The sequence below is a fragment of the Aethalodelphis obliquidens genome, unplaced genomic scaffold (assembly GCF_003676395.1).
Source record: "Aethalodelphis obliquidens isolate GAN/ISIS:26980383/991018 unplaced genomic scaffold, ASM367639v1 scaffold40, whole genome shotgun sequence".
NCBI lineage: Eukaryota > Metazoa > Chordata > Mammalia > Artiodactyla > Delphinidae > Aethalodelphis > Aethalodelphis obliquidens.
Window position 1 is genome coordinate 728,101 of NW_020837984.1, and position 27,488 is coordinate 755,588.

Sequence of the window (27,488 nt, forward strand, 5' to 3'; positions counted from 1 at the left end):
CCCTGGTCTTCTCGTGAGGCTCCTCATTGCCTCGTGGCAGGCCGTAGGAGCCCATGGAGGGAAAGGAGGAAAGGCAGCAGTAAGTGCTGGGGTTTGTTTTTCTATTTCCCCTTCCGAAAAATGTTTTCCTACTTGGAGGGTTAAGTGAGATCCGAAGGGTGAGGGCTTTTCCTCTGCCAATCCCCTTCCTACCTCTCATTTCGAGTATTGAGCGCAATAATACTTTTTAAAACGCACTGTTTACTGGGCATCTACTACATATCAGGCACTTTACATGCACAGCTTGGCCTAAAACTCTTGACGTCATCTTGAATCATCCACTACTTCTCACACCCCACATGTAATTTATTAGCAAATTCTGTAGGCTTTACCTTTAAAATATATCCAGAATCCACCACGATTCATCACTTCCACCGTCATTACCACCCTGGCCCAAGGACCAGCGTCTCTTACCTGTATACTGCAGAAGTCTTCGCTGCTCCCCTCGCCCCTCTGCAGCCTCCTCAATGCAGTCTTCTGAGTGGTCATTTTACAACATAAAGTTAGATCACGTTCTCCCTTGGCCATTGCAGAGCAAAAGCTAAGGCTCCTACAGCGGCCAGTGGGGCCTACACAATGTGCGCCTTTGCCTTACTCGGCCCTGTCTGCTCCTTGCCTCCCTCTCCTCCAGCACTGAGGCCTCCCTGAGCCATCTGCAGTGGTTTTCAAAGTGTGGTCCTCAGAACAGCATCAGCATCACCTGGGCGCTTATTTGAAATGCAGTTCTCACGGGCTCCCCTCCACAGACATACCAAATCAGAAACTCCAGAAGCAGCGCATAATTGAGTTTTAACAAGACCTCCAGGTGACTCTGATGTACCCTAAATTTTGAGAACTATTAAATCAAGCAGCTTGTTACAGCTTGTTATGGTGTGGAGCCAGGGGTATGTGCTTCCAAACCTGTATTTTTGTCACTAAAACAGTGGTTCTCAAATTTTAACATACATGAGAATCACCTAGAGAGCTGGTTAAAAGTTTCCTGGGAACCTGCCCCAGAGATTATTTAGTAGGTTGGGAATGGGACCTGTGAATATGTATTTCTGACAAGCTGACAACTGATGCCAGGGCTGCTACTCCAGGAACTAGGCTTGGAGAAGCACCGTCCTGAGGTCAGGTGCTTCTGCTTCCAAGCTTCGGCATTCACACGTCCCTCTGCTGGAATGTGCTTCCTTAGATATCCACTTAGCTCTCTCCCCTCTTTCCTGTCTTTTCTCAGTTGCCACCTTCATAACTCAGCCTCCACCTTATCTAAAAATGCCCCCTACCTCCCATATACATGCACTTCTTTCCCCTATGCCCTACTTTAATTTTGTCCTTAGTACTTAACACCATCTAACAAACTATATATTTTACTTTTTATTTCTCAACTGCCTTACCCCACTGGAATGTAAGGCTCTGTTTCTTTTGTTACTCCTCTATCCTCAGTGCCTCAAACAGCACTGGACACACAGCTCAATAAATATTTATTGAAAGAATGAATTATTTAATGTTATTCTCACATGTCTCACAATAGGTATTATTGTCCTTATCATGCAAAGGATTGGAAACCAAGGCTCAGATAGTAAATGGCAGAGCTGGGATTCCAACCCAGGTCTGACTTATTTCAGAGCCCATTAGTATTTTTAACTGTGCTTTCCTTCTAGTGAGAGATTACTACAGAACCCTACATTTCACATTTATGAGTCAATCTGTAGCCACTCACACCACAAATCCTTCATCACATGAATGCATCAGTATGTGAACAAATAGCTACGGTCCTTTCCTTAAGGCCTGATTCTAGTACAAATTTATTGTTGGGTTACAACTATGAGAAGCAGATGGAAAAAAACTGATGCCAGAAGTCTACAGTGATAAATCAATTAAGGCCTTTAAATAAATTCAACTCTGGAAAGATAACAGAAAAACCTTCAAAGTAATTTACACTTTACCAGTAATCATTTTTTCCAAATCCTTTGCAGAGAGCAACTTCTGCTGGGATGCAGAGAACTGGAATACAAGGGTACTGAATGTCGTGTGTGTTTTGGATGAGGCTTGGGTGTGTACAGCTAACGCAAAGCCAGAGTGAAAAACTAGTCCAGCAGATTCACCAGGAATGTGTAAATAGTATAATGCCAATCTGTTTACCTGCAACAATCAGGACAATTGTCCGGATGTTGGGTACATAATGATGAATGAAACCCGACTGTCACTTTAATGGAACTTACTGGCTTGTACAGGATTATTTGTAGTGCTGACTAGAACACGAAAACAAAAAGTAGGTACATAAATGATAAATTGTAGAATGAAAGAAATGAACAAAGTACTAAAATAGAGAATACATGGAGTGGGGAGGGGGAAATCTAGGAAAAGTTTCTGAGGAGATGACTTCAGCTGAGACCTAAATGGTAATGAACCAGCTGTTCAGGGAGCTGGGGAAGAGCAGATGCCCTGAGGGGAGAGGAGACTGGTGTGTTCCAGGAACTGCGAGTAGGCAGGCTGGCTGGAGAAGGGAAGGGAGAGAGGCTTGAGTGGTTGAAGAGATTAGCTGGAGCAGGGCCACACAGGGCCTCAGAACTGCGATAAGGAGGAAGTGTTTTATCGTAAATGCAGTGGAAAGCCACTGGAGGCTTTTAATTGAAAAAAATGACATGGGGTAGAAGAGATGGACCTGCTTTAGTCTGAAGTGAGGTAGGGCCATGGACAAGGCTAAACAGAACTAATCACTTTCTCTATAAATTTCGAATCTTATTCACTCACCTTCCATGGGTCAGGGCTTTGATTTTTTAAATTTCTATGTAAAAAGAATCTAAATTCAAATATTTTGTTCTTACCTTCCTTTACTTTTCAAGTACGTAAAATTTTAAAATACTCCTGTTACTCCTTATTTAAAAGGAGAAAAAATTTATAAACTATTCCTTTTAAAATATTTTTTAACATTTAAAAATTTCAATAATTTTTATTTTTCTTCCAGGGTAGTTATTAGAAGCAAAAAATGATGAAATTGAATTAGCTATTCTGATGTCTGCACAGTGGTCTTTTCCTGAAAAGATAAATAATAATGCTCTTTTGGTAGCTTTTGTAAGTTTGCCAGGTGAGCCTTTAAAATCAGTTATCCTTGTCCAGATGGCTAAATATACTAGGTAACTAACTCTTTTTTTGCGGTTCGCGGGCCTCGCACTGCTGCGGCCTCTCCCGCTGCGGAGCACAGGCTCCGGACGCGCAGGCTCAGCGGCCATGGCTCACGGGCCCAGCCGCTCTGCGGCACGCGGGATCCTCCCGGACCGCACGAACCCGTGTGCCCTGCATTGTCAGGCGGACTCTCAACCACTGCGCCACCAGGGAAGCCCCCAGGTAACTAACTCTTAAAGAAGATGAGTTAAGATTAGCATGTAACTTAGGCACATGAATAAATACTGTAAACATAATTTGTAAGAATGATCAAATCACTACTCTTTCTTAACTCCAAGCAAATGAATCTGTACACTACATTGGTATATGGTAATAAATAATCACTATTAACACAAATCTCTTTATCTTTTATATAATTTCGAATGACTGGATACCCTCCCAAATTTTAATTGCACCAGCCCCTAATAGTTATTAATAAAGCCTAAATTGTCTTGACACTTGAAATATATTTAAATCTAATTTTATGTAATTATGACTCAGCACTGAAATGCTCATTGGATAAATGATATACTATTTAATTCTGTTTTTCAGACAGCATGAAATAGAAGATGCTGGTATACTGTATGTAACTGAAAAAAAAGAAGAAATGAAACATGAAAAAAAGCCTGGAAAAAGTATTCAACATTCAAAACCATGTGTTGGGAGAGGACATGTATATTATGCTAAATTCATTAACACAAATGTAAGAACATACAATGAACCAGTTCCCTACATAGATCCCAAAAACAAGCCAGATGATCAGGTTGGATTCATGTTCATTATTTACAAATATAGATTTAGATTCAGAAGTGTTTTGCAGCATAATTTTGTCACAGACTACTTAAAGGATGTGACAGATCTCAGACTAATATTTTTTATAATCCAATAGTTAAAAGCAGTACGCTGGAACTATCCTCACTGATAATTTTGCATACAAACTATATATATATATAGGGAAGGAATCCAAATAATTGTTTTTCTAGATCGGGTCAGATTATAGTCACTCAGCGGTGCTTGTGGGTAGGAGGGGTTATTGAAGAAATCTCTAATATTGTATTTGTGACAAATAATATAAAAATTTCCCATGATACTCAGTAATTCAGATACTTTCTATAAAATAGCTACCATTTATTGAAAGTGTATGAAGTGCTAGGAATGAGCTAAGTGTTTTGTATAAGTTATATCCTTTAATCTGCACAACTTCTAGGAAGTATTATTGGAAATAGTTTAGATGATAACATGCTCTAATATAGTAAATTAACATACCTGAGATTACATAGTAAGCAAATGTCACAGTCATGTTTCTGATCTAGGACTGTTGGTTTAGACAAATCACACTTTTATTCACTATCATATTAAATATATTCCATTCTTTTTTTTAGAATCAGGTTCGTTGAGGTATAATTTATTGTATTAATTTCCTGTGTTGCTGTTACAAATTACCACAAACTTGAACACTGGCTTAAAGCAACACAAATTTATTCTCAACAGTTCTGAAGCTCTAAAGTACATAATCAATCTCATTGTCTATTGGGAGAGCTGGTTCCTTCGGGAGGCTCTAAAGAAGAATCCATTTCCTTGCCTTTTCCGCCTTCTAGAGGTTGCCTGCCTTGGCTCATGGCCCCTTCTTCAAAGCCAGCAACATACTGTCTTCAAATCTATGACCGACTTCCCTGCCTCCTTCTTCTAAGGACCCTTGTTATTATATTGGGGTCCTCAGAAGAAGAGAATCTGGGATAATCTCTCCTTAGCAAGATCCTTAATCACAGCTGCAAAGTCCCTTTTGCCATGTAAGGTTAGATGTAGTTGTGATTTAACTCAACATTTAAATGGAGATTGCTTTTCATGAGCTCTCTTTACACTGATAACATCAACTGTTCTTGTCATGAAACAGCACACCATGGCCCTGTGTGTGAATATGAGAGCTTTTGGGGGCAGAAATTCCTGTAGTCAAATATGCTTTAATATCATGTAGTAAACCCTTACAAGGGCAGTTTTAAGGCTCTTTTGTTTTATAAACAAATAATTGTTGAGCATTTAAAAGATATTGATAGAACATGCCTCTAGGGGAAATAAATGTGGTACAGAAATCCAGGTTAGTGAAGTCCTCATAATTCTTGCAAAAGTTAATGAATGACTCTCCTGAGCTCTAGTTCAAGGCCAAGTTTAAACCAAACTCTTAACCCATCCTGAACCCCATAAGGAAAAGAAGCTGGTTTGAGAAGAGAAATATGAAACATAAAGAAATTTAAAAATAAATCTAATTTTCTCTTGTTCCTACTTTGTAGGTGTCTTGAAAAAAATAAATGTACAGAAGTGTTAGTAGCTTGCTCTATCAACAAGACTGGGTGATAGCAGCAGTAGAATCTTTGTTTATTAGTGCTCAAAGCTCCATGAGTCAAAGACCTTAAACAGGTGGTGAAAGTGAGTTTGAAATGAAGTAAGAGGATAGGTAAGAGAGGTTCACAGTGGCTGAACAAGGAGGGCTGAACAAGGAGGTACAAAGACCAAAGATGCATCACAGAGCTAAGTGTTCACATTGGGCGTGGAGTGAAGGGAATGGACATACTTAAACAAAACTAAACCTACCCCCTCCAACAACAACAACAAACCCTTAAATGTACTCATTTGCAAGTACCCAAGGAGTAATAAAGAATGCTCATTTCACATATTTGTAAACTTTGTTCTTTTATTTAAGATGACAGTTTTCTTTTTAAAGGTTAGCTTGGTTTAAAAAAATTAACTGGCTTATAGTAATACTGGCTTTAAAATAAAAGTAAAGAAAATAAAGTTGCCTAAATATTTCAATTGACATATATCTGTTGTCTTATGTATTTTGCTAAGATAATATCTTTAGAATACCAGGTTGGTCGGTTTTATTTATTTACAAGATTTTTAAGTGAAATAATCAATTATACAGTTCTACATAGGGACATAAAATTGGTGGTGCTAAAAGAAGTAAAAAGGAGCTTTAGCTCAGTTATTTCCAATGAAAACTAATTTCGTTGTCTTTTTAAATATTAGTAAATATTGATATTTCAAAAAAGATTACACTGGGTCAGTATTTTCCAAAACGTATTTTTTTGGAGCACTAGTCCTTGCCAATGTGCTCAATAAAATAAAGTTCGAAGTCACATATGTTTTGGAAAACCTGTATTTTTATACACCCTTCTCAGAGCTTCACAATTCACATTAGTAGATAAAGGTTCCTGAGAAATCCTGTGGTAAACTTGTTTAACTCAGTATTTGTCAAATTTCTTTAACTATGGAAACCTATTTTATATAACACCTATTAATATGCTGCAGAACCAGTGTTCCACAGAACACAGTGCAGGAATAACTGTTATTGTGAATTGTTATTATGAATTGCTTAAAAAGAGGTATTTTTCAGCGTTCTTTCTGGTCCACAACAAAACACAGAGGAACATAGATACAGTGTAACTCTAGTGTTTGCTATAACACAGCAAATTTTTTAAAGCCACTGAGCTCCATTAAAAAAATATGATACTCTATGTGTAAGGTGTTGTCAAAAGTCCAGATTTCCCTAGGAATCCATAAAGTGTAATTTGATGTCCACAGATCACCACACCGCCACAAGCAGCAGCAGCCATCTTGGCCAGGGCGCCATAGAGCTTGGCACACCACCTCTTATATTCTCTTAACTGGTCCCTCCAGGATACCCCACTTACTTTTTACTACATTTCCCCTAGGATTCTCCCTTAGTTTCCCAAAGAATGGAAGTAAGTAATGTTTACTGGTGCATTTCTGAAGGCAAAGGGCTGACAGAAGTGTAACGTAGAGAGTGCCTCACGGTGGTTTCCGAATGTGACTAAGGGGCCCACAGCACAATGGCTCTTAGGCCTTCCAGCAGCCGGGGTTATAGGGAGCCTTGTCATCAGGAATCACCAGGCACCTCCCTACCATGGAGCCCCAGTGACGGTCATCTTGCAGCAGGAAAAGAGACAGGCTTTGGCCTGGAAGGGAGGACTTCATCCTCTCTCTAGGTGCAAAGTTTTGGGAACAACTCTTTCTGTAGGCAGAACCCCCTCTACAATCTTCAAGATGTGGTCTGACCCCCAAAACCTAGGCAAAGCAATAACATAGAGGACCTTTCCCGGTTTGGTTTATTTAATCATAAATAATTCCACATGCACCTCTCAATCCAATGTAAGTGATGGTACACAGAGCAGTACATTTTTATTCTTAGTCTTTCTCTTCAGTGTGCGGTGAAGGAAAAAAATAAGCCTCTGCCTTTACCTTTTGTCTTATAATCTCTCTGAGCAAATGCTTGGACCAAAAAGGCATGCACACGTGCCTGGGTGCATACACACTCTCTTCCAGGAAGGAACCAGACTTTTCAGGCATAGGGCAGACTATCCAGAAATAGAAAAGATAAACACAACAGTTTTTGAACTGTAGCATTTCATTCTCCTGAAGTGAAGATTCGTCCAATTGACAACACTAATCAGAACACTCACCGACTATAAGGGTCTTGAAGTCATCAATCACACTTCAGAAAAAACTGCTCATTATTTCCTTTATACGTATTTGTGAAACCAAAGAGACCATTTTGGTAAAATTCTAAATTCCAGTCTTCTTGAAAGGTGAATTATCTCTGCTTTAAGGTAGCTTTTGCACTACACTCTTGTTTAAGAAAAAAATTGAAGTCTGCCAGACATCGTGGTTCACTTACTCCAGAGTCACTTCTCCAGTAACTTGGATGTTAGCAAAATAAGTTTCAGATCAACAAAAGAAGATATAAAGAGTACGCCTTAAAACCTTGTCATAGAGGATTTCTCAGGATATTTACTTAGAGCCTCTTTATTTTTATTTTTGAAATAATTTAAATAAATTTGTGTTTATCTGGCTTTGCCTTCCACAGCAGATTTCCTATAGCAATGTAGCACAGAAATCAGAGGCATGCACAGACAAATGACGGACTGAATTGAGGAGGCTCTGCTACCTGTTAGTGATATACCTTGGGGAAGTTACTTTATCTCCCAGCAGTTTTCTCATCTGTACAGTGGGTGTACCCACTTCATAAAATTGTGATGAGAATAAGTGAGAAAAGGCCTAGACCTTGGAGCATAATAAGCACCGTGGTAATCACAGAGTAGGGAAGAGCTGCAAGAAGCAGGCACTCTGACAACAGTAAGACGTGACTATTTTGAGCCAGAGAGTGAGAAGACACCATCTGTGTAGTGATATGTTCTAGAATTCCTAGGATCTACATCAAGTAGATGTAATTCACCTTTAAGTCCATTCTGAAAAATGAGGCATTGGCTGATCTTTCCTACTCTCCAAAATTCCCCACTTCCTACATTTCTTTGATTTCTGCAAACATTCATTTTTACCCCTGGTTACAGGTTGTCACTGGCCTGGAAACTGGCCCTCATTTCCAGTTGCAAAGTGAGTTCTGACTCTGTCTTCATCTGTGCAGGGCTTAGTGCTCTCTTTGGTTCATGTCCATCCCATCTTTTTCAGTTTGAAGATAACTTCCCTTAATGAAGCACCTAAAGTTGAATAGCTCTGACTTTCAGCTCTAAGCAGGGTACTCTTCTCCAAATTCTAAGCCTTTCCTTGATTTCTTGCTGCAACAGAATTTTTTCCCACTGAACACCCTATTTTTGCTGCTTGGTATATTTCATGAATCTCTTCTAAGCTTCTTGACAGTCTCCTGACAAGCTGACTCCATTAAAGTGTTTCTCCTTTGAATCTGATTTTGTGCACCGCTTGTACACACACCTGTCTCCTTGAAAACAAGCTCATTTGAAAGCTAACTGCCTATGCAGCCACACAAGCTTCTTCAGATGCCTCCTTCTTTTTATATCAATGTAGCTTCAATTGTATTTTCAGAATTTAACTTATTAGAATCTCATATTTATCCACCTTGAATCATATTTTAAAGTCTCTGACAATGCAATCACAGTTGATCTTTTAAAAGGCTGATCTCTTCCCTTAAAGCCCCAGGTAGGTGTTGGAACATACCCAAGGTTACTTTCATTCTCTAATATCCAAGGACTCTGAGGTGTCAAGTTCCCTTTTCCCAAGGTTCTCTTCTACCTTATCAACCAGATTAAAAAGAATTTTTTTACTCAGTACTAAGTTGAGTAACAATTCACCTCACTGCTTTCTGAACTTCTAAGAGATCAAACGTGCTAATGAAGAGTCTTCATTTCCTGCATACTTAGTTCAAGTTTTATTATCATAAATTCAGGAACACTGGAGATATTTCTGCTTAGAACAAAGTTTCTCAAACTGAATCATTAGTGAGTTATAAATCAACGTGGACTGCAACCAGCATTATGAGATGAAATAGAAAAGTAATATAATAGAAAAACAGCCAAGTGCACTGCGTGTAGTAAGAATAAGTATTGTTTTGCGAAACCTCTAGTTTTATGTATATGTATGCAGTGGGTACTCTTGCATGACATAAAATGTATTTCATGGTGTGGGTCATGGACTAAAAACTTTGAAAACCACCATCTTAGATGATAATACATTATTTGTATTGCCATAATGAAAAGTACAGAATATGTTTTAGATTAAATCGTGTTTACTATATACATATGCATACATGTGTACATATGCATACTTACATATATATAAATGGTAGTACAAAACATAGAAACATAACTATTTTGTTGATTTTTACCATTCCATCTGTTGACAGAAGGTAGTTTAAGAAATTAGCAGCTGTATTTTAGCTAAAATTATATGATAATGCATTTTTAGGTGCCTCTTAGGAAATACAGTCTTTATGAAAATATATTTAGTCCTAGATTTCAGAACTCTATTTTAGTACTAGAAAATCCAATAACTTGTTGAATCAAATTACTGAGCATCAAACACATGAAAATGAAAATGTCCTACAGTATCCAATTTTGTGTTTCCATTTTTTTTTTTCCATGAAGGGTGACTGGTGGTCACATGGTAAAGGACTGGAAAATCCCTTCCAACCACCTTATAACACTAAGAGCACCCAGAGGAGTGACTTTAAAAAACCAACATGTCCATTTGTTTCTCCAGTCAAATACAGCAAGTTGCAAAAGCCTTCTTATGGAATAGGTAAGGTTAGCAGTTCTCCACTGTCTCAGGTTACTGCTATCAAATTAAGATGTATTATACGTGCTTGCACCTCCTGGGAAAATTAGTCCTCTACAGGAGTTGAAAATATACATGCAGCAAGTGCAGCCCTTGACAAGTTTGTTCCTTATCCCTTCCTAGTGGATAACTTAGCTCCAAATATGTTTAATACAACATAATAAAAATTGTAATGTTCATTGATAACACCAGCTTCCAAGTCAGAAATTTAGTAGCATTCTGCTCATTATTGCCAGCAAACTTTAAAAATTGTAACTGTTAGGCAACACTATAGAGCAGTATTTTTCAAAGTGTGCATGGAGGGGCACTGGTTTTTGTTGTTTGTTTTTGAATTTTATTTATTTTTTTATACAGCAGGTTATTATTAGTTATCTATTTTATACATATTAGTGTATACATGTCAATCCCAATCTCCCAGTTCATCCCACCACCACCACCACCACGACCACCCCGCTTTCCCCGCTTGGTGTCCCTATGTTTGTTTTCTACATCTGTGTCTCTACTTCTGCCCTACAAACCAGTTCATCTGTGCCATTTTTCTACATTCCACATATATGTGTTAATATACAGTATTTGTTTTTCTCTTTCTGACTTACTTCACTCTGTATGACAGTCTCTAGATCCATCCACGTCTCTACAAATGACCCAATTTCGTTCCCTTTTATGGCTGAGTAATATTTCATTGTATATATGTACCACATCTTCTTTATCCACTCGTCTGTCGATGGGCATTTAGGTTGCTTCCATGACCTGGCTATTGTAAACAGTGCTGCAATGAACATTGGGGTACATGTGTCTTTTTGAATTATGGTTTTCTCTGGGTGTATGCCCAGTAGTGGGATTGCTGGGTCATATGGTAATTCAATTTTAGTTTTTTAAGGAACCTCCATACTGTTCTCCATAGTGGCTGTATCAATTTACATTCCCACTAACAGTGCAAGAGGGTTCCCTTTTCTCCACACCCTCTCCAGCATTTGTTGTTTGTAGATTTTCTGATGAGGGGCACTAGTTTTTATGATGTTTATAGCTACTGCTCAAAAAAAACAGGGGAAGTCAAGTAAGTTTTGGAAAAACTGAATTTATAAAGTTAAACAGTTTTGTGGTTTGTTTTTTTTTTTACTACAGAATTCTTAAAACCCTTATTCTAAGCATAAGCATAATGAATTTCCAAGAAGAGGGATAAAGAATGCTATGTTTTCCCAATATTGACAACTTAACCTTTTTTCAGATCATCTCACATGACTGGTATCCCACAAAACATAATTTAGGAAATACTGTTCTATACAGTATTCATACATTTTGAGATCTAAAATTTGTTTTACCTGACAAATATATATTTGTTTTATATCATTATAATAATCTAGGTCTTTCACATTTATTCAAGTTGTATCTGTTTCTTAACCCAGTACTACTCATCTCTACCGCAGGAGTAGAATTTTTAGCAAGTCTTAAAGAAGTGCAGGATCAAGTCCAAACAAAAATGGATTTATTGAATACCCGCTCTGTTCTCACCCCATACAAAAGTTCATGAGATAAACATCAAATTTTCTGAACACGACAGTAGGCAGCAAAGGATTACTTTTAGACGTCAACAGTCCCTCAGTTTTAGCCTTCTGGCCTCTGTGATTGGCCAGTCTAGTTAAGGATACAAAGGGAAGCTAGATTGAAGGTCAGGATATTAGAAAATGGTCATATTTAACATGATTTCTACCTCAAGGGTGGTAGTTAATAGGGAGGGCCAACTATTAGATAGTCTATAACAATGGCGTCTCTTTTAGAAAGGTAATAAAGTTTCCAATTCTGATTCAAGATGGTAGACTGAGCACAAACATCTAAATCCCCTGCCTTCCAAGACGCTATTGAATGACAGCAAAGCAGTCAACCCATAAAGGACCCATAAAGGTGAAAAGAATGGAAGGAAGAGCTTTCTGGATTTTGAGAAGGAATGGAAGACTGTTGACGGATAAAAAAGAGCAAAGAAGCAATAGCCTAGAATATACAGAAGGAGATGCAGTGAAGAGCCATTCTGCCTGAAAAAAAACAAAAGTATCTGAAGGCTCAGTCAGCAGACAAAGCATAACAGAAACGGGGGAGGGGAGAATCAGAGGGTTATCTGAAAGTCTGTTTCTTAAATAACTGCTCCAGTCATGAGCACTCTACCCTCTCCCAACATTAAGAATGCTAGAGCCCATTGTCTCAGCTAGATGTCAACTACCACACTAGTTACTTTAGTATTTCAAACTGGTCTCCTATCCTATTCTTAATTTATGAATGGACAACCAAAGACTAGAATTATGCCAAATTATATTTTTTTTAGGTCTGGAGGATAAAATCAAGGAAATATCACAGAACATAAAACAACAACAACACACAAAACCTTAGAAAATATGAGAGTATAAAAGCAAAATGGAGAATCAGTCTTGGAGGTCCAACTTTTCTGGAGCTCCAGAAAAGAGTAAAAATGAAGGCGAGATAATTATATCCACATATAACATCTATTAAGCATATACTATTTGCCAGGTACTTTATGGAACTTTCTAAATGTTTACTCATTCAATTCCCACACCAACCCTATGGCATATAATAGTATAGTAATACTATTAATACTCTCATTTTTCAGATGAGAAAGCAAGCACAGAGTTTAAATAATTTGCCCAAGGCTACACAGCAAATAATTGGTGTTTGAACTTAGTCTGACTCTAGTACCTGTAAAAATAACCAGTACTCTACACAGCCTCTAGATAAATAATAGGAAAATAGTTTCCCAACATAAAGAAGAGCCATTGAAAGGATCTACTGAGTGTATGAAGGGAAAAAAGATACACACCTATACATCATTATGAAATTGCAAAACAATAATTATAAAGAGAAGATTCCAGAAGTTTCCATTAAAAGAAAACTAAGTCACCACCTAAGGAATAAGTATATGGAATCAAGCAACCCGGATGGAAGAGCACAGTGGAGTTAATGTCTTCAAAGGTCTCAGGGGAAATCATTTTTAACCTAGAAAAGAGGATTTATTTGACGTGTACACTAGAATCTTTTTCTTCCCCAAGTGGCACTGGGCATTGGACCCACTGAGAAAGAAATATAGTCCTAGCACAACATTTGGCTCTTAAGTGAACAAAATTCACGGAATTGTATTGTAAGTGCTACTTAGTAGTTAACGTTTAGCGTTATTCTATAGACACAATATGGAAAATTTAAATATGGTTACAGATCAGAAATATGTTATCAGCTTTAAGAAGAAAAATAAATATACAGTTGACAGAAGATGGGAAGTAGAAGAGGAGAAGCGTGCTAATATCACTATTTAACATATGAGTCCTCAAGAGAGACTGCCCAAAATAGATGAAACACGGAATAGAAGATTAAGGCTGAAGTCAAAGGAGTTAATACAAGTACCAATTTCTCTCTCCAGCCCTGGCTTCTTTCCTGAGCTTCAAGCCTGATATCCAACCAACTACTTAACATCTCTTCTTGGATAATTAATCTCCTTTTCAAGCTTAACATGGCTAGAATAGAACATTTCATTTCGCCCATCCAAACCTATCCCCCCATCTCAATTAATGTCATTTCTATTCCCCCAGATGCTCAAGTTTTGATACCTAGAAGTCATTCTAAAACTCCCTACCCTCTACAGCAAATCCATCTTGACACATCCATCTCCAAATTCTATCCCAAATTATCTTACGAATGTAGTGAAGCCACTACTGCCCTGCTTCCTTTCTTCCTCCTCCATAATGTTTTCCACACCATCGTCAGACAGATCTTTTAAAAACATGAAGGACATCACTCTTCCCCTTTGGAGGCTTTAGCTACTTCTCACTGTTTGTAGAGTAAATTTCAAATTCTTTGCCATGGCCTACATGGTCCTATTTGACCTGCCAAATCTACCTAAGCCTCCTATTGCTCCTGATAGCTTGGCATGGGGATTTAGAGAAGGGGCACATAACTCAGACCAAGGAGGTAGAGAATACTTTCTGAAAGTCATGCTTGTTTCAGAACCAATTTATGCCTGTGTACTTGTTACTGTATTTCTATAACTTAATTACATATTATAAATTAAAACCTGAGTAAGAAAAAAAGCAGTTGTTTCTATAAAACATTCAAAGTTGAATACTTTGCAAAGACTTGCTAAAAGGTTAATCACTAACTTTAAAAATGCTAATTAAGCATGGGTAAAATAACTATAAAAGAAGAGCTAGAGGGAATTTTTTAAATCTTGAAAGACGCTGTACTCATTTTCCTTCAAATGCATCCTTAAGTTTCCATTCTGTGTTAAAGAAACGGAAAATGAAAAGGACACATTAGGCGTGGGGTTTGTGCAAGAAATATAAAGTGGAATTCCAACCAACAGGTACTTCCTCAAAGAAAATGCCTTTGCACGTCAATAAAATTTTGGTGAATGAACTGGTTAAAGGAAAATAAGTATGGTTTACATAATTTTCTATGATTCTTTGCCTTAACTGACTTTTTTGTTAACTAACCAGTCAGGTCTCAGTACTTTCTCATAAGGAGCAGTTGTTTCTTCTCTAGTTCAAATAAGGGATGTGGTGGAAGATGAGACAGAGAGATAGGCTTTGTTCTAGGATGATCAGGCAGGGCCCGGTCATTTCATAAGGGAACAACCATAATCAGTGTCTGTAGGTCTGTCAATTTTCCCTTAGAGGAATCCTCCAAGCCTCTGCCTGGAGTGGAGGACAGAAAATCTGGGAGTCTCTCAAACAATCTTCAGTTTACAGCTTCGACTTGTACCACTTCCCATGCTCCCTGCCTCAGAAGCGTCTGATGCCTCCAATTCCTGAGCCTCACTGGAAGGCTGTGGCATGAATTGGCTTGATTTTCACCCCCCCTCCTCCGCAAGCCCTTAGCTTCCAGTTTACTGGACTCTACTCAACTCAATTGCCACTTATCCATCTGCTTTCCAGCTTCCAAATTTGTTAATATCTCTGCTCGCATTTAGTTCTCTTTTTTCCTTAAGGCTTTAAGCCCTTTTAATTTCTTTACTATCATTGTACTATCTTCTTCCTCTCTCTCTCTCTGTTCTTTTACTGGTATTTCTCATTGCCAAAATCATTATTATATTCCAGGTCCTACCACTATGCTCAGACTCAACAAATATTTATTGATTAGTTTAATGATAATTACATATTATTCAACAGATTAAAGTCATAATGTAATTTTAACTAATATACACACCACAATATAAACCTGCAATTTATTCATATTTTAGATGGTGTTTGGGTACTAGATGAGAATGATATTTAAAAGAAAATATTTTATGTAGCATTTAAACTATAACTAGTATATAAACTAGTCTGTATATGCCAGATTTTTAATGTATATATATATGTGTGTGTATACATATATGCATATAGACAGAAAATGTGTATATAAACATGCATTAATAGCAAAAGTCATCTCATAGTCATTCTGTTCCATCAGCCCACTTAATTACGCCTGGTTTTTGGCATTTCAGCAATGTCATCTTGTACTGATAATGAAAGTGCCCTTTATGTCTTGTACCACCACACAATTTCCTGGCTGCCATCCATGGTCAGTTCAACAAACGGCTATGCTCCATCATATCTGAGTCCCTGTAAGAATGAGTGTTCACTTTGGGTTTTATATAATAAAACTTTATAAATTGGAAAAGCTGATCTAATTGGTAAGGGAGGTGTTTCATACTTAAATAAAACTTTGGCTGTTTATCAATTACTTGATATTTTAACATTCTTTAAAATTGTGAATTCAGATACAGTGCTAAAAATATTTTTCTAAAATAGGTTTTAGTTTGTGTTGCTTCTTTTGCATCAAGGTATAACATAACAATGATTTCTTGCTACAGTTGTATTCAAGTTTCTCTTTTTCACTGTATTGTGAAAATCTGTACTGTTATTTTTACATTAATAATCCATTTATGTAAGATGAAAATAAATACTACTTAGAAGAATGGGGTTTCTAATAGAAAAATAATACTGATAAATGTTTTTTAAGTAGATACAAATGAAAAGTTAAGAAAATTTCTCAAAACAAAAGCTGCTAAATCCGCATCAATATGAGGAACAAGTTGTGTGTTTGAATAAATCCTGGCTTTGTTGATAAAATATAGATGGCTAGACACCAACTTGTTTGGTGTATCCTTGTTTGGAAAATTCCTATTTTAATTAGAAGTTTCCAAGAAACAGAGAGTGAATTTCAAACATTCTTCATAGACTTTGGCTTACTTTTTGTAAGCCTCATCTAACAAGGCTTCTTTTAAGTAATTATTTTGGGTCCGATTTGAATTCTTGAGTAACCACTAAGAACTTGAATATCTTCTTTGATGTTTTCCCACTTAGATGATCTTCACTATTGTGGGCTTCTTTAAAAATCACATATATTTGCATAAATGAACATGGTAGTTATGTTTACTTTTAATAGGTATAATGTCTGGGTAAGGAACTTCTTTCTATAATAGTTTAGATTACCTTTCTTGCCCCTTTATTGGTCCCCATGAAGATATTTTTTTAAGTTATTATTTTCAAGATTCTGGGAGGTTCTAGATCACTATATAAAAGATGATTCATTTTAATTGATTTAATTGACTTCCTTCTTAAGTCTTTCTGTTTGTTATCTGCATAAGAAGTCAGTCCAACATTTAGTTGCTTAAAACAACAATCATTTTATTTGCTCATGATTCTGTAGTCTGGGCTGAGCTCAGGTGGGCAGTTCTTTGGCCATTCTTGCTGGTGAGCACTTGAGCGACTGAATTTAGTTGGTAGGTCGTCTGGGAACTGAACTCGGCTGGGACACTGGAATGATTGGGCCTGACCTTCTCCATTTGGTCTCTGCGTGTGGTTTCTCCAGCAGGGTAGATGGAACTGGCATAGTATTGCTTCTGCCACATCCTATTGGTTGAAGCTAATCACAAGGCCAGTGCACATTCACAAGGGGACTGTACAAGGATGCAAATACTGGGAGGCCTGATTCTCTGGGGTCACCAATGTAACACCTTACTTCAATGTCTTTAAGTAGTCCTTTCCATGAGAGTTTAGGAATGGCCAACTCTTCATTTTTCTTTGTCTGAAAAGGTCTTTAAATTGCCCTCACTAATAGATGAAAGTATAGCTGGGTACAGAATTCTATATTCATAGTTACTTAGCTTTTACACTAGGAAGGTATTATTCCATTGTCATCTGGATTCTATTGTTATGTCAGGTCTGAAAGCAGTCCAGTTGTTAATCCTTTGAAGGTAACTTGTTTCAGTAGAAGATTTTTTATGTTCTATGGGGGTCTTTGCATACAGAAAGAGATATTTATTTATGGTTAAATTAATATTCTAGTTTTAACATTATAAATTTAAAAATATTTCTTTAAGCCCTTAATTTTTAAATATTGTATAATATTAGAATAGTAAGTTTCACTTGTTCTTTGGTGTTTAACTCAGCTTGAACAAATGAAATACTCCTTAACAATGACTTATTTACAAACATAGTCAATTAAATTCCATTAATATTTTAAACTGCATTTGGTGATTTAATTATATTCTGTTTTCCTCTTAACACTTTAAATACCTAACAAGGAAAATGTAGAACTTTGACCATCAAAACCTTCCCAAACAATTAAAAAATTCTTATAAGAGCTAATGAGACCCTAATACATTAAAAAAAATTTTTTTTAATAAAATAAAATTTAAAAAAAAACCTTCCCCAATTAAAAAATTCTTGTAAATCTAATAAATTAAACCTATAAATATAGTAAATACATATATGTCAAACATTTTAATACTCTTTATAAACTTAATCATATTTCCCTAAAACTGTCAACACTAGAAAACTATCAGATCAAATTTTCTTCTGACATATTACATAACAAATTATAGATTTAAATGTATTTGCTTTATCATCTCTACATTTAATCCCAAACCTTCCCAAAATTAAAAGACTTACTGAATATTTATTTTAGAAGAACTGTGTTGGTTGGTAGAATACTGGTTTTGAATATTAGTAAGGTATTAAAGTATTTGTTTTGAAAAAAAGTTACCCTGTGACCAATCTGTTACCCTATATGAAAAATATGCAATATACTATTTGTATTAAATCTAGTTTATGGCGAGGCATTTTTGTTATCATTACAGAGGGCTTTTAATGATGATAGAGATTTTGCTCTATGCATTTCTCTCACTAAGACAAAGTGAGAGAATTTAATTCATCATACTTTTAAGTTTTCCTTATAGTAGGTGGATATGACCTGTGTTGTCCAAGGACAGGTTCCTGTGTGGGAAATTGCTGGCATTGGATTCTATGCAGGTAGGAGGCATAAAAGTTTCTAGTTTGGGTCAGCTGATTGTTTGCCCCAACTATTATTGCCATTAATGGCAGCTGCCCTGTTAAAAAATTGCCCTTGATTGTTTTTGACAAATGCCTTTAGGGGAAAGGCTATTTACACTAAGAGAGGCTGAGTCATTGTCTATAAAGACAAGCCCTAGGAATGGAGTTTCCAAAGAACTGCCAGCCAGGTTAAATAACAATTCTTTGAGTTCAGGTTTGTGGGAAGTTCCAAAGCCAGTGGTTCTTTTCAGTGGCTGCTAAGCTTCTTGCTGATTTTCACCATAAATTCAGGGCTGTTAGTTTCCAAGGCTTATGACAAGGTGGGGACAGGGGCATGAAAACTGGGCCAAAGGCCTGCTTTTATTACAGAGATTAAGCCATTTTTCTTGAATAAATGCTTCTCAGATTGTTGCAAGCCTTTGGCTAATTTCCAATTCTAATTTTTTTCTGAAAAAGTTGATTTTGATTATTTTTGCCAATGTTCTCATTGCTTTTATGGAGAAGCAGTTTTTTTGGAGGTTTTTACTCTGCCATTCCCACTGATGTCCTATCCCTTTTAGTTTTCATGCTACAAATATTTTTTCCCAACCTATCATCTCTGTTAACTTTGCTCATGGTGTACAGAAATAAATTTTGATGTAATCAAGTTTATTAAGTTTTCACCTATGGTTTGTGCATTGGGTGTTTATGATGAGTTTTCCTACCCTTAGGTCACAAAAATATTCTCCTACATTTTCTTCTCTTGGTTTTATCATTTTACCTTCCATAATTATGTATTTAACTCTATAGCTCAGCTTTATGTGCAGTATTAAATAGGGAACCTATTCCATTTTTCTCCATGCAGTGAACAAGTTTTCTGGATACCATCTACTAAACAATCTACACTTCTGTCATTAACTTGGGAGACCTCCTTAATTGTATGTTAGGGTTCCCTATATGAATAAGTCTGTCTCTGAACTCTGTTACATTCCTTAGGTTAATTTTCAGTCCTTGGATCATTACTAAAATGTTTTAATGATATAGATTTTTAGCTTGTCTTAATATCTGATAGGGAAATTCCTCATTCTTTGCTCTTCCTTTTCACAGTTAAGCTATTTATGGACCTTTATTTTTCCATTTCAATTTTGGAATTTATGACATTTCTCAAAATATCCAGCTAGAACTTTGATTGGGTTGTGTTGACATTATAGATTAATTTAGGAAAAACTGTCACCTTTACAGTAACATACTATCCCATCCTATCTAAGGGAATGGAAAGTCTATTCAGCTCAATTTTTGTCTTTGAGTTAAAAAATTTTCTCTATAGAGATCTTGTGAAGTCTTACTTTCTAGAAACTTTATACTGTATAGTTTTATTCCTACAGGGACTGTATCTTATTTTTCCTTTTGTTTTCTAGTAGGTTATTTTTATTATAGCAAAATGCTTTTGATTTTTGTACACTTATCTGCTTGCCTTGCTATACCCTTATTCTCATTTTTTTTTTTTTTTTGCGGTACGCGGGCCTCTCACCCTGTGGCCTCTCCCGCTGCAGAGCAAAAGGCTCCGGACGCGCAGTCTCAGCGGCCATGGCCCACGGGCGCAGCCACCCCCGCGGCACGTGGGATCCTCCCGGACCGGGGCACGAACCCGCGTCCCCTGCATCAGCAGGCGGACTCCCAACCACTGCACCACCAGGGAAGCCCTATTCTCATTATTGATTCTAGTGGTTTTTCTATTCAGGTAATTATATTACCTACAAATAATGACAGCTTTTTCTCTTCCTTTGCAATCATTATACTACTTTTTTCATTTTTTATAATATTCACCAGAATCTCCATTAATATGTTAAACAGTAGAATTTTAGTTCTGAGTTATTATAGGTGTAATACTTATTTTTCTGTTCTTTAGTCATTGTCTTTTTAAGGAGGCAAAACGTTTTGTTATTTTCTTCCATATACCTTAGGCACCCTCCTTGATTTATTTCTATTCTTATTTGAGTTCTTCCTCTAGAAATTTTTTGAAGTGGTCTGTTTATGGGGAAATATTCTGAGGCCTTCTTTGCCTCCCAATATTTTTAAATTTTGGCTTCATGGTTAAATGACAGTTTGGTTGGATATTAAAATATTAAAATTCCAGGCTTAAAGGTTTTTTCCCTTTAATATTTAAAAAATATTAATAAGTTATTATGTGTCCAATGTTGTCAAATTTGATATAAATCTGCTTCTTACTCCTTTGTAAGTAATCTACCTCTCCTCTTTGAAACATTTAGAATTTTTTCTTTGTCTCAGATGACCTTAAATTTCTCTATAAAGTGTCTTACATGTGAGTCATTTCTTATCTACCACACAGGACTGGGAGGAGAGTGAGTCAAGTGAGAGGTCTAGGGTGCAAACTGTAAGGAGGCACTCACTCCCAGGATCATGCAAGTGCCTCCTTACATTTTGCATCCCATGAGCTTCACCTGCCTCATCTTACTCCTGGCCCTGCTACCTGTTTGGTAATCTGTGAGCCCTTTCAATCTGAGGTCTTTGGGCTTTCTTTAATTCTTATGTATTTATCATCTTTATTTCTTTAAACATTTCCTTTTCTCTGTTTCTTCTTCTAGGTTTCCTGGATTCTAGTGTTGGTATTTCTATGTCTCTTAGCTTTTCTATCTTTATCAATGTCTCTTAGCTTTTCTATCTTTATTTCTTTCTCCTTTCCAGATTCCTTCTGGGAAAGCTTCTCAGTCTGATTTTCTAGTTCATAACTCTTATTTTTATCTCACCATTTCTACTTCAACTATTATATTTTTATTTCTAATATTTTACATGATTCTTTTTTATGACCTCTTATTCTTGCTTTATATTAAGAATACCTCCTGTACCTTTGAGTATATTTGTTATGCTTATTTTATTCTTGGTACATAGGTTCTAATAATTTTGCTTCACATAGTGTACGTTTTAAATCTTATTGTCTTTCTTTAACAGTGTCTCTCTAGTTTATCTTAGGTCATATTCCCCAAGGGGAATTATCAGCCCTGTGTGGGCAAAGGCTAAAGACCAGGGTCTGGCTTGTGTACCTCTCAATGAATTTAAGGAAAGAAGATGAAGGTCAGGCTGGAGAGGGTCAGGCCTGACAAAACCAGTTTTGACCATCTCCATTTGTTGTCCCTATTTGAGACCAATCCTCTACTCAGGGCTCCACTCCTTTCCCCTTTAAACTCCTAAAAAGAGGCATCACCGAGAGAAGGCAATCTCTTGATGTTTTTAATCCACCAGCACTGACAATTGCTCTGGGAGTGCTGGAGAAGGAAATGCCTAAGGGGCTGCATGCATCCATTTTCATCAATTCCTTACCCTGGAGGGATTTCTGTGCTGCTCCAAACACAGGGCTAGACAGTTGCTGCCAGTTTCTGCCACCCTGAGGCAAACAGTGATCTTCCCAAAGCAATGTGGGAGAAAGTCAAGAGCAGATTTTAAAAGCTCTCCCAACCTATTCTCTACTGTCTACATCTGATCTCCCTACCCTCCAGCCCAAGCTGCCACCAACCCTTCATAGCAGTTTACTAAACCCTTTGGTTTTCTCCCAGCATTTTGATAGTTCATCACATTCATGCTTCTCCTCTTCCATGGTTTCCCTTTTGTCAGGATGCAAAAGAGCTTGCCCCTTGCCTAACTTAGAAGTCCCTTTCTAATTTGACCTAGCATTCTAGAGACTTTATAAACACTGTCTTTAATCCTCACAGCTCTGAAAGCAAATTATTATTATTCCCATTTTAGGGAGAAGAAATTGAATCTCATTGAAGTTAAGTGATTTGTCCAAAGTGACACAACTAGGAAATGCAGTAGAGCTGGAATTTGAAAGCACGTCTATCTTATCCCAAAGCCCGTCTATCTTATCCCAAAGCCCATGCTTTGGATACTCCATTAACCCCACCTGATTAATGCCTAAATTTAGACCTGCCTCATTTTATTCAGAGTTATCAGACTATGTTCCTGGAAACACTAACATTCTGTGAGCCAGACCATGGCGTTCACCCCAAAACTGATAGTCTTTTCTGATTTGGTGGAAAAATATAACTTATGGTTAGAATTTCTCAACGTAATAGTTGTCCACAAATTTATGTTAAATCTTTGGCACCTGCTCTCTTTTGTGTGCTAGCAAATCCTAAAAGAAAGGTAATGATTAAGTAGAAAATGAGTTTTGAGTATCTGATCTCAATTAGAAATCAAGGAAATGTTATCAATTAGCATTTTTCCCTGCTAGCTAGAAAAGACTGCCATCTCACATTATGTAATGTATAAATATTGGAATAATCATTCTAGCTAGTAAAATTAGTTTATATCAATGTCTGAATATTGAATTAAATTCATGAATGCTTAATAAATGTGAATTTATTAACATATTTTTCCTCTTATATATTCTCCCTAATTTTAAAGTCATGGTTTTTCCAATTTAAATTTTATTTTTTAATAGTTAATACAGGCATACAGTACAAAATTCAAATGGTACAATAGGGAAAAGAGTGAAAGTGAATCCACTCTTCTCCACCTCTGTCCTCCAGCCAGCTAATTCTCTCCCCCTGCAACAACCACTGTTATCAGTTTCTTGTTATCACTCCATAGATATGGTAGGTGTACATATTATCTTATGTACATATTTTTCTAAAAAAGGGAGAAATTTTTAATTTTTTCCTTGACAGAATTTTATGTCACTAAACTGGGTGTTACTCTGACTCCTTACATAACGTAGTGTGCTAAAAGCAAAACTAAAGTGAGTTTTTAAAATTTTTAAAAATTTTAAACATAGAGAAACCAATATAATGAACCCCTATATAGCTATTACACAGATTGGAAGATTATTTAAAAGCGATTTTTAAAGAATTTAATACTCTCACAAATTTTCAGAGCCTTTGTCAATGGGAAATGAAAAGAATTGTGTGTTCAAGTGCAGTAGCCCTGGAATCTTCCAGTTCATTTGTCAGTGCTAGCAGGGAGCAACTTACGCATAAATTTCTCAAAGCCTTTTCAGTAGTAAAAATAAGTTGACAAATAAATTGTACTTATGCTTTTCCTAACACTTTGGTTGGCATATGTGCAAGAAGCAGATCTAACAGTTGACTTTTAAAAGCCATTATTACATTATTATTAGTTTTTAAAATTACTAGCAATTCCACCTGTGGGGCTAATTTGGTTGTTTTGATTTGGTTCTTTTCATGGAGAAAGAATGATGAATCTATTATTGTATTATTTAGATGTGTTTAGGTAACCTTTCATACTTAAAAGAATTTCGTTTCGTTAACATTTTTGATAAAGCAAAAATATTATAAATACTGATTACATTTCCATATACAAATCTTTTATCCTGACTTCACAAAATCTCTTTTCTCCCCTTAGTTCCACTTGCCTCTCCTGATGCATCAGCAGAACTCCAAAAGAATTTTATAGAACGCATCTCTTTTTCACATCAATATGATGCCAGGAAAACACCCAGTGAGCCTATCCGGGGAAAGGTAAGTCAGTGTTTAGAATCAATTACTTAATACTTTATGATGGGATAGATTTATGGTAGAACTCTAAGCCTTTCAAGTCATAATCATATTTCTCAAAGTTGATTTAAACAAACTAACATGGTTATTAGGAGGATAAAATCTTAACCACATGTCATAGTCAAAACTAAAGAATTATGTCATAATTTTGGATCAGTCTTTGGAATTTGGTTCAAATTATTAAAATCATTCACTTAAGATAATATCAAAGCAACCTGCTAAAGTTTTTGATATGCTTATGTATGTGTGTGGCAGGGGGATGCATATAAGTTTTATAAATTGAACAGTAATGTAATAGTCAATTGCTGGATTTTTTCCCAACTACAGATGTTTGTTTTCATATTTCACCATAGCTAATAATAATAACATTTCACAACAACTATTAGTTGTTGGAAGTAATAGACGTTTATGATGCAATCATAAATCCTTAGGTCTATGAACTGCAGTTTCTATCGTATCCATAGCAACCTGCAGAGCAAGAAATGAAATTGGATATGAATAGTCTCATACAATTCAAATGACAGAAAAATTGAGAATGGGAGATAATGAGATGCCGCTCCTTTGACTTTCTGTTTTTCCCTTCCTGTTCATTTTCTGGTGCACCCTTGTTCATAATTGGTTTAAATGGTTCACCAATAATTATTATGCTTCCGTCTTCAGTTTCGAACTAAGGTGACAGCCAATGAAGAGGCAGAGAAATAAATGCCTGCTTCAATCAGGACTTGAGCTAATACATGAACTCAGGTCACAGCTGCATCTTCCAGCAACTTGTGTGCCCTGGTTAATGTCAACTTTGTTTTCCTTTCCAGCGACATGGAGTTTTTGTGCAGACAGAGATAAAACCAGGGAGTAGGCCAACAGTTCCTAAGAGAACAGAGGTATTACTGAATGCTCCAGGGTCATGCTCATCAGAACAGTCCAAAAAAACAGAGAAAGGAAACTCAGCGGAAAGCAAAATGATCTCACCCGGTCTCTGCCGACAAAATTCCCAGGAGTTGTTAGAGACTAAAACTCACTTATCAGAAACAGACGTCAGAGAGGCAGCCAACACATGTCCCAGAAGTCTTGAGAGAAGGGAGAAGACTACAGACGTCTTTCAAATAACTGCAGTAAAAGCTCTTCTCATCAGGCATGATTCTTTAAGTCCACCAATAAAAAGTCAGGATAAACCAGGATAAACTACCTTCTTCAAATAAAAACATAGTCCTTAGAATGTAGACGATTTCAGAATCATCATACAGGCCCTCACATTTGCTTTTTCTGTTATCAATAACCTCAAAAATGACAACTTACGTAAATGGGAAAATGAAAAAAGGTAATAAAATACACCAAAAATTTAAGTGTGGTCTCCAATGAGTGATGGATATGAGACATATTTCTATGTTAGATTGTTTCTAGCCATGGCTCTAGAATCAAACTGGGGCTGGAATTTGGGCTTCACCACATAGAGGCTGTGTGACTTTGGGTAAATTACTTAACCTCTCTAGAGTTCAGTTTCCTCATCTGTAAAATTAGGATAATAGTAACTTCATAAGGATATTGAGCATGAGATCATACACATTGATCAGTGATCAATGTAATCACATTATCACTATTACTATAATTAAAATTTCAATTTAAGGATAACATTCTCCTATAACCTTGAATTCTCCTCCTTATTCTAAAACTTTGAACACTTCTATATACAATTAAGAGTGTAAAAACTAAAAACCTTTCTCCCAGTACAAGATACACACACACACACACACTTTTTTTTTTTTTTTCTGTACGCGGGCCTCTCACTGCTGTGGCCTCTCCCGCCGCAGAGCACAGGCTCCGGACGCGCAGGCTCAGCAGCCACGGCTCATGGGCCCAGCTGCCCCGCGGCATGTGGGATCTTCCCGGACCGGGGCACGAACCTGTGTCCCCTGCATCGGCAGGTGGACTCTCAACCACTGCGCCACCAGGGAAGACACACACACACACTTTTAATTGAAAGGCATGAGTACACAGAATATCAAAATATTTCCTAAACTGATTTCTATTTTATTTAAATTATTTCTAGCACTAACTCAACCTTTGCTTTTTGGCAGAGTTTGGTATGGGTAATTCTACCAGTTATTCTATTTGGTACATTTTGGTGTGCCAAAAATGTATCTACTATAAGCTGTGTTATGTTGCACACAAGTGGAAGTAGGTGAAGTATTCCTCTGCTGCCCCAAAGAGTATTTACATGCCCAACGAATTTCCATGGGAACATATCCATTGTACACTATTATCTATAGTACTGGTAAGACTACAGGTGTATCTTTATTCCTCCACTAAAGACATTTTAATAGACTGCAAACAAATAAATGCCATTATTAAATATTTGTGTATTGGGAACTTCTGGTTCTTACAACATGGCAGATTAAGGCGAATAGTGAACCCCTTTCATTACAAACACCTTGAAATGCTGAATAAAATGAAACAATAAATAAACATGCAGCCCAGCTCACAAAACAGGGAAACCCTCATGTTTCAAAATAAAGAACTTGCTTATTTTATGTATCAATATATATCTTGAAGATCTTTTCTTGTCAACACATGTAGACTACCTCATTATTTTAACAGCAGCATAGTCTTCCATCGTATAGATATACTATATAACTGGAGTAATAACACAAGCTTTGATGTGAGTGGGGGAAGGGAATGGAGGTTGCTAGCAGATCTGGAGAGAGGTCTTACAGGCTAGGGACTTGAAAAAATATTTTTTAAAAAGTGTACACTATTTTAAAAAAAAGACTATGAACTTGAATTTTAATTCACATTGGAACAGAGATGGAAATTTATGGCCTCCAAAATAGAGAGATGGCATTGAAACCTGCATAAAGCTAGAACTTTGGAATAGCTGCTATCTTGGTACAAGGCATACTGGAAGAACTCCACTCACTTAACTGTTAGCAAGAAAGTTTGCCTCTGCCTAGAGCTATAGATAATGAATAAATCTTTGCGAGAAAGTAAAACCTCAAGCTTGCACCACATTCCAATTTGAAACATGAGTTTACATGCAGGTCATCTCATATGACAGAAAATTAACATAAAAAATAATCCTGCTGGGGATACCACTGAGGTGCCTGACAAAAGCAAATGCAACACACACCCCCACCCCTGGAAAGATATTTCCACAATCCACAGAAGAAACAGTCCCTGATAAAGGCAAGGTTACAAACAAAAACTACAAATCACACAAAGAAGAAAATCAGATTGAGCAAGAGTACAACAGTACAACAAAGAGAATGATTAAAACTTCACAACTGGAGAGAAAAGAATTAAAATACTTTCAGTTTGAAGATTCTTATCTTTCTTCCATTCTGGAAAATTTTATCCTGTAGCTTTTTCTGTTATTTCCATC

General features: G+C 36.7%; 1 protein-coding gene across 1 annotated transcript; it reads left to right on the forward strand.

Annotated features, from left to right (window-relative positions):
• Positions 1 to 25,332, forward strand: CIMIP6 (ciliary microtubule inner protein 6). Its single transcript, XM_027131641.1, has 5 exons — positions 1 to 79; positions 3,739 to 3,949; positions 10,101 to 10,254; positions 23,964 to 24,079; positions 24,925 to 25,332. The coding sequence occupies exons 1-5, from the start codon at positions 54 to 56 to the stop codon at positions 25,291 to 25,293; spliced, it is 876 nt and encodes a 291-aa protein (XP_026987442.1). The 5' UTR covers positions 1 to 53; the 3' UTR covers positions 25,294 to 25,332.
• Positions 25,333 to 27,488: the final 2,156 nt, after the last annotated feature.